Genomic DNA, 8,553 nt, shown 5'->3' with positions numbered 1-8,553 from the left:
GAAATGCTCCCAGAGATGGGTGAAGAGAACTTTTATTTCTGAATGGCTCAACCTTAAAATTTTACCCCAGTAATTCAGAAGTGGACCCTCGAAAGCAGTTGTGGGAAAAGCTGCAAGTTGTGGGCGGGGGACTCTCACATGATGCGAGCAGAGAACCAACCTGGGTGGCTGTCTCGTTGTGAAAATGCTTTCATAGCATGGGCAAGAGAGACTCCTCTTCCTAAATGAACTGAACAAGTCTATTACGGAAGTGGTAAACAGACTGAACATCTCAAGGGTTGTCTTTTTACATTGTCAGCGGGAGAAGGGAGAAAGGTGGGGGAGGAGAAGTGTTCTGAAGGTGTGGTATGATTTTATTTGTTTTTCTTTTCTTTTTCCTTATATTAGGTCTATTAATAAACTTCTTTATATTCTTTCAAGTTTGGTGCCTGCTTTGCTTTTCTCCTAATTCTTATCTCACAGAAGGTAAACAGTAATGAGTATTTTGGACCAAAGCACTACACTAAATTGGTGTTTCTGCCCAGTTAAACCCTACCCGCTACAATTGGTTATTTTGAACCCTCTTTTTTTGAAACACTTCAGATCAATGAGCAAAAAGAGGATCATGATTCAGGAGTCTGGTCTTTATGCTCTCCACTAGTTCCTCTTTCCTAAGCTATATCCACACTTAACAGATTACCTTACTGAAGAGCTGAACGAGTTTTCAGCTCCATAAAAAACACCAAAAATATGTTTCGCACAACTTCAGACTGGGAGGTCTGCAGAACATCATATGTAAGCTGAGCAGGATAAGTGACGAAATATACCTCAACAAACTGAGGGACTATCTAGTGCAAACTCTTTGTGTCACAGAAACTTAACTTTACCTGAAAAGACTTTAAGTCTTAACATAGAAAACTGAATGGATTTTCTAATATGACTCTGATACTTCACGTGAGCTCTTCTTGTTAAATCTGACCAAATAAAACCAAATGTGCATCATCAAATAGTCCATAATTACAGATTACAAAATTACACACTTTGGTTTTGGCTGTCAAGCACTTGAACTAACATTGTGGACTTGAACTTGCCTCTTACTTCCCAGGACCACTTGCAGTTCTACAGCCTGCTTTCAGTAAAATTGGAAAAGCTGCTACCTTTTAATAAGCAAAAACCCTTGGAAATCTAGGGTAATAGACCTCCTGTCATACAGATAATGACATCTTGAGTTATGCATGAACTGTGAGGTAGAAATTCTCTGCAGTATCTCCTGCAGTCCTCCCTAGCGCAGAATAGGAACGTGGCTGGACCACAACATAACCTTAGCAAACCTAAGTTTTCTGCTTATGGAACTCAGGGAATGAATGGAACTTCAGATGTGTACATTGGACCTCGACCCCACATGAAGCTAGGATGCAGCCAAGCTGCACACCTGGATTAAGCAGCTGGAAAATGTCCCCAACACTCATGTTTCACACACGGTCATTGACAACAGAAACTCTTTCAGTTTCCCTGCAACAAATAATGACCCAGAGCCTGATGTAAACTTTCTGGTTTTAACAGACAGATCCATAGAATCTCATTTGATTGTTGATGTCATAATAACAACCTGACTCCATGGAAGGTAAGGTCACTCAGAACTCCGCATACCAGAACCTGAAAACAGATTTTGAAGAGAGTCTAAAGACAAATAAAAGCAAAAAACCAAACAAAACTGCACAGGAGCTTTACTGGTAGCTTAAACCACTCCAATAAAATAAACTCATTTTTGTCATTAATAATAATTCTTCCTGAATTTTGAATAGAAATACATATGATCTTTGCAAGACTTATTCAGTTTGCCAATGCCAATGAACTGTTTCTAAGTGTCTTACACCATGTCCTATGGACTGGGTAAATTAGCACCTTTGTACTATGTTTCTAACAGGTAAATGGCATTTTCTCTCCTATATCCAGCTCAGAGATCAGGTCAAACAAATGATTAGCCCCTCTGACATTCAGAATTTGGTATGTTGATCAGTTGCCTCTGTTATAACTTTGTTCCCCCTTTAAATTATCTGTTGACTGTAAATAAATTTTCCCTGATCTCAGATCACTTCAGAGATTTTTCATCTTTTCATTTTTTTAATGGACGAGGAGACAGGTAGAGAAAAGACAGGGCCTTCTTTACTAGTCAGGATTTCCTAGGTTCTGCCAGGTGCAAGTAAAAGCCATTTTAGTTGCAGCTGGTAGGTATCTGCCAACAAAAGTGGCTTAGAAGAAAACACATTAATTTTTAAATGCTTCATGATACTTATTTAGAACTTCTGATAGCCTTTCTCTCTCTCTCTTTCTTTTCTTTCTTTCTTTCCTTTCTTTCTTTCTTTCTTTCTTTTTCTTTTGAATCAGCTGATGAAGGTGATGGGGTTTCAACAGTAAAAGTGCCACCTACATGTGTGTGTTTGAATATTTAAATATGGTCGCAGTCTGACTGATTTGCAGGGTAAAACAGTTTAGAAATCTGATTGCAAGCTCGCACTGACAAAAGTAGATAATTACTATCTCCACAAATATCTGTAAGTCAAATCACTTGTTTTAATACAGATTAGATTAGTACTAAAGTTACAAGATTGATATGAGAGACATGATAAATGTAGTCATGACAGAAAACAATTTTTAATTTAGTAACCCCTATCAATCTAGATAGCCCATGAATATTTACCATTAATTCAGTAGGCTGGAACAGAGTGGGGGAAAAAGAACAAAAAAAAAAAAAAAAGGATGTTTGACCTAAACAAGGACTGAGAAAAAAAGATAATTCTCAGCAGTTTTACTGAGAACAGATCTTGCAAAAACTGGCAAAATACATTTGGGATCTCATAGTAAAAAATAAAAAAAAAACCTTTAAAAAAACTGAATGACATGCAAAAGTAGTTGCAATTCTTAATATCTACTTCTCTTTGCAGAATTTACCAGTCAGATTACACTGAAATAAATAACTTTAAAGGCTGAAATAAAATCATTTATGGAAATTCAAAACAAACATATTTGATCACATCATACTTCACAGCAGGGATACAATTTGCAGAGGCTGAGTGAGGGCATAGTGTAAGCAAAAACAGGTTGTGTGTGCAATGAACCAAGCAAAATGGTTTATATAAAAGAAATGTTGTTTCCATTAATTTTTCTGGTAATCTTATTAAAAACACCACCTGTCCTGAATAGAATTGTCCAGGTTTTAATTCTTTTCATATCTCAGTGTTCAAACACAAGACAGAGGAGGCATCATCTTATAGCTATTAAAGTATGTCACAAAATGTCTTATTCTGAAATCTTCATAACTACAGCAGTTTCTCCAAGCTCTGTTTCAATGTCTGGTTATTACATCTTTTACTTTTTCTCACATTGTGCTCAAAGAACTGATTTTTCTGATAAGCTTAAAGAGTATTTTTTTCAAAGCATGCATTGCATTTTCAGCTTCTCTTTAAACAAAATGTTTACAGTCTATAAGACTTAAAATTCACATATTAAGCAAATAAAACATAAATGCACCTTTCAAAATTCCACCACCATCCTACCAAAATCCCCTGTAAGAGCCCTGAAGAGGAACTTGACTTTGAATACCAGCCGAGATGAAATGGTGTCATAATCAGCATAAGTGCATGTGGACTATTCACCTAGATCAAACACTTTGGTCATATACTCAATTAAATTTAAATCCCATTATATAATGTATACCAGCCTCATTTTATGCAATTCCCTAATTTAATGGCTTGGTATTAGCCTTTTTCTTTTTTGCACACATGGACTAATTTTCACGGTGCTCAGTCCCTCTGGGAAGTAGGTCATTAAAGTCAACTGGACGGAGACAGAAACTTAACACCTAAACAGTGTTGCAGAAGGGTCAGAGTCACAACAATAATGTAAAACAGTTTTTCACTCATCCTACTTTGAAATATTTATGAAATCTCTCCCTCAGATATATCTATGATTCATTAATCTTGGAGATTATAAAGTAGAAGAATAATGAAAGCTATCATCCTGTTACAATTTAATTTGTGAAACTGAAAAAAAATAAATCAACAAAACAAAAATCCCAATTAAAAAATTAAAAATCACAATTATAATAATATTTAGCTACCAAGACAACATCTGTTTTACACTGAAGCAGTAGAATCATAATATTCATATTACCTTTCTCAATGTGTATTCTTTTTGTCTCATGTCCCACATCATGACCAGCCAGATCACCCTCCTTAGGTCCAGGCAGGACATTAGGTGACAAACCCATCAGCATTTGGTTCATAGATAGCCCGTTCTGATGGACCGCTGCTAGACACAAGTGCAGGCAGAAAGAAATCAGCTGTCATATTAACAGTACACTTTTTTACTTATTTTACATAGTGTTCCTCTTAATTATGCAAGAATTCTAAAAATCACAAAGTTACTTAATTAGTGCCATCAGGATCCACATAGAGGGAAAGTTTATTCCTGTTACTTCTACTTTAAAGCAATTAATTTTAAAAGAAAGTTCAGTAACTTTGGATAAAGTTGGAGATTTGCAAATATGTTCTTGTTTATTTAACAAGAATTGAAATGCAAAACAAAGCAAACAAGAAAAGCATTAAAGGTTCTACATAACATAACTTACTGATCTATTTTCTTTTTAGTTAGTTGTACAAAAACTCTTGAGTACCAGCATTCCCAATATGCAGCCCCTAATAAATTCCTTAAATGAAGCATTGTGGCCTTTCAGATGATATACAATGTTTTTCCATATATACTGTGCAACAGGAGAATTGCTTATTTGCTCATCAGACAGGTTGAAAAGCTCTGTCCAACAGTTTTCAAAGAGACCGTCATGAGTCTCAAACACACCTCAGAATCTCATATTAGCTAGTTTATATTTCTATGCTGAAAAATTGTATTTCCAAAAGGTTTATGCCACTTTTAGTAAAGTTGGTTGGTTTGTTTTTAATATGGAACCCATATGCCTGTAGTAGTCATCTTATTCTGGCTAGCACCACAAAAGATGTACTTAAGAATCAGGTGTAATGTTAACAAATCAGATCGGACAGAAAAAAATTATCTTATAAATAAACAAGTTACTGAAGTGATCCACTACTTAAGGAACTCTGTTATGTTCACATGGAAGAAAAAAATGTGCAAAGGTCTCACTCCTCTCTGTAGAGTAAGCTGAACAGTACAATTTCTTTTTTTGTTAAGAAAAAAGTCATTCCTTAGCAAAAGCAATGGATATGTCTCAATTTAGATTTTTGGGGTGTGTGGTTTTGGTTTTTTTTTTTTCAGAGAACAATAGAAAAGGCCTTCATTAGTTGTAAACAAATATTCTATTCAATCAATTAAGAAAAAATTAAACATCCACATTTGTGAGGGGTTTTTTGAGACCTTCACTTACGAAGTCTGCAGTGGGTTGATCCTGGCTGGACACCACATGCCCACCAAAGATACTCCATCACTCCCCCTGCTCAACTGGACAATGGAAAGAAAATATAATGAAAGGCTTGTGGGTCAAGCCTGGGGAAATAGATAGGTCACAGTATATGGGATGCCAATTTAATCTGCACTCCGAATTGTCCAAGTGATAAGAAAACAGAATTTTCAGCTTGTCATAGTCAGGCCTCATTTCTTTTCTTTGGTAAGTCATTTTTCATCACACACTAACGAAAGATCTCTCATCTGAAGGTCAATGAAGAGTCAGCTTCCTGAGTCGGCAGAGAACCTGAAAAGAAGCAGCCTAAAGGACACGTGTTGCATCTAATCAATATGGCCCCCTATTTCATACAGCTATTTCATAGCCTTCTATGTGTATGCCAAATCCTCCAGTTTCTACTGACAAATTCCACTGTGGAAAGATGATTTAAAAGCACAAAAACCCACAACCGAGCAGTATTAAAGGGAATGGACAAGTGTAATATGAATTTAAGTACATATCTGTAAAACAGTATGCATTTAAAACATTAATTTCCATTGCTGCACTGGAATACCACAGAATTCAGAGTTTTTGCCATGTAATTTACATCCTGTATATGGAACCTTGATAAAAACGGCATCACTCTGGCACACCACGGTTTAATTTCACTCTGTCCCGTGTGAGCTATGAGGTGATAATATTTCTATTGTATTTCTCACCATTACAAAATTTTGTATTTAAAAAATGTAGAAAGTATGCACATTTTTAATTTATTTAACCCAATTCTTCTCTTTACCAAGCAATTCTACCATGTAAAATATTGCTTATGAAGTCAGATTCAATTTAGAAATCAAAACAGAGTAACCAGATTAAATAAAATTCAATTTCTTTTAAAAATGTTTACACTATATGTTCAGTTCTGAAACTAATCTAGCAAATTGCTTCCCGCCTGCAATTCTGTATTTCATTGCTCATATCTTTATGTTTAATATGACACGATGGCAGTTTATATCAGTACCTGTTAATGTAGCATCAGATATTATGATACTGTAAACTGGGGAACATAATGTTGGAAGATAGTTATTGCAGCTGAACTTCTGAACATGATACATATGAGATCTATTTAAGACGAGGGCATTTTGATTAGATAAACAAGCTGCACCTAATCAAATTTAAAGTGGTGAGAAGGAGAAGAATGGGACCTACGGATTCTGTCTGAAGAGCTCTCGGTCCGTGCAGGAGAGCTGGACACACTGCTGCTTCGATGAGAGGATGGATGGCTGCCAGGTCTTCGGCCCTCTTCAAGGGAAGGAGCAGGAGAAGGGCTGTCTGGAACACGTTCCTAGACCACACAAAAAGTCATTGCGAAAGAATGGCAATGTTAAACCAAGCCTCTGCTTCCAAACATCACTTCCCTAAACTGAATCTCCCTCCTAAATTACAACCAATTCATTTACCTGTTGAGGTTTCCAGGATTTGCAGAGCATTCTCAAAGGAAACTTGGCAACTTTAGGACACTAGACCTTACATTTCAGTATGCAGTGTGAGCACTGCTCATCCTATTAGGCTTTTAACTGCCTTCTGGACTACTTTGAAAATAAGAGGTTTGTTCTGCTTTTGTTTTTCATTCTTATTTTCCTCACTCGTATCATCATGCTGTTGAATTGGAAATACACATTTTGGCTTACAGACATTAGCCTTATGGGATGAGGAATTATGTATTTCTGTAACTAAATATTAACCAGGCCCTGTCGTTTTATGTTGACTTTTACTCCACATTTTATTTTCAAAGATGCTTCTTGAGCAATGAGATCTTATGGAACTGTTAAGGATCATAAAGACAATGTAGCTTCTTTATATATAAACCTATACCAGTAACATGACTCATGTAAGTCCAAATGTCTACTTTTACCATGGAACACAAACTTGGAATGAATCACATTTTTGGGATGAATGTGGCCGTATCACTTCAAAATGGGGAAAACCACCCTTCACATTTTTCTGTCCAGGGAAAGGCCTGGCAGGGTAGCCAAGAGGAGCTATGATGCACTTCAAGACGTTCCTTGGTTTTGAAAACCAGAGTGTAAGGACTGTGATGGTTTGAATTGCACATTTGTTAGATGAGATTAGTTAGTATGTAGCAGATAGATATATCTGATATTTACCCAAAAGTTCAACAGAAACAATTGCCAAAGGGAGCTGAGTGCAGAATAGTTCTTTCTAGAAAATTCTCTATCCTTCCCTGCACTTTCCTTTTTACTGCTAAAAGTTCTCAAGACTCATTGCTAAAATATGTGAGAATGAGGCTGGTTTAGACAAATAGTAATAGATATTTAAAAAATCCTATGGAGGAAATCTGTTGGAAGGATTGAAAATGTTAAACTAGCATTTTTTTGCTTGTTTTTCTCTTTTTGATAATTGAAAACCTGACTTTATAATGAAAAAAACAATGAGTCCAAACCACCAATCAACAAACAACTGCACACATTCAACTCACTGAAAGGTTTTGGTAATGAATTAATACAATTAGTATGTGTTTAGTAACACAAAAGAAAACTTGCTGTTGTAAAAGCATAACATTTTCTAGAAAAGAGTAGTACATTACTCACACAGCAAAGTTCTTTTGGAGCAGTTATTATTTTATTATGCACAGTCACAAGATAAGTATTTATTTCTCTGAATGCATTCCTAAGAAATTTTGCAACATGCTCATCTACAGTAATCAACAGATTTGTTCCAGGTAAGTTTCATAAAAAAAAATCTACTGAACTTGAGATTCTGATTGCAAAGGGATTCAATGGGCATATTGATGGAGTGGAAGGAGATTTTTGAGAGCAATGTTTCAAGACATTTAAGTGGATTTCACTTTAATAGTCTTAGGTTTTTAAGTCAAAAACATTGATGAGGATAGCTTAACTTCATCATAGCTCTAGGCTTATTATGACTTTGATTGTGTTTATATGTCCATGAACCGGGTATTCAAGAGGAGGATTATAATGCAGATGTTTTCAGAATGTAGAAGATTTATTTCTTTAGATTTAGGAGGATTTAAGCATGCACAGTGTACAGATTTGATATAAATTGGAACACGGTATATTTAATCATTCATTTAATACATAATTTCACTGTTTGGCATACAATGTATTGTTCTTAGAAGGGTT

General features: G+C 35.7%; 1 protein-coding gene across 4 annotated transcripts in view; it reads right to left on the bottom strand.

Annotated features, from left to right (window-relative positions):
- The window catches only part of DACH1 (dachshund family transcription factor 1), a 230,364-nt gene that overhangs the window by 65,428 nt on the left and 156,383 nt on the right, over nt 1-8,553 (bottom strand). For 2 of the 4 annotated variants that reach the window (XM_017731616.1, XM_017731618.1), the window contains 2 exons: nt 6,599-6,734; nt 4,153-4,290 (listed from right to left, as the gene is read on the bottom strand). In XM_017731616.1, coding sequence (XP_017587105.1) covers nt 4,153-4,290; nt 6,599-6,734 — 274 coding nt within the window. The remainder of the gene's footprint in view (nt 1-4,152; nt 4,291-6,598; nt 6,735-8,553) is intronic. The other 2 variants (XM_017731617.1, XM_017731619.1) reach the window with 1 other exon arrangement.

This window comes from Corvus brachyrhynchos, unplaced genomic scaffold (assembly GCF_000691975.1).
Source record: "Corvus brachyrhynchos isolate BGI_N302 unplaced genomic scaffold, ASM69197v1 scaffold71, whole genome shotgun sequence".
NCBI lineage: Eukaryota > Metazoa > Chordata > Aves > Passeriformes > Corvidae > Corvus > Corvus brachyrhynchos.
The sequence above is the reverse complement of the archived record's forward strand: the minus strand, read 5'-3'. Positions and strand labels throughout refer to the sequence as shown.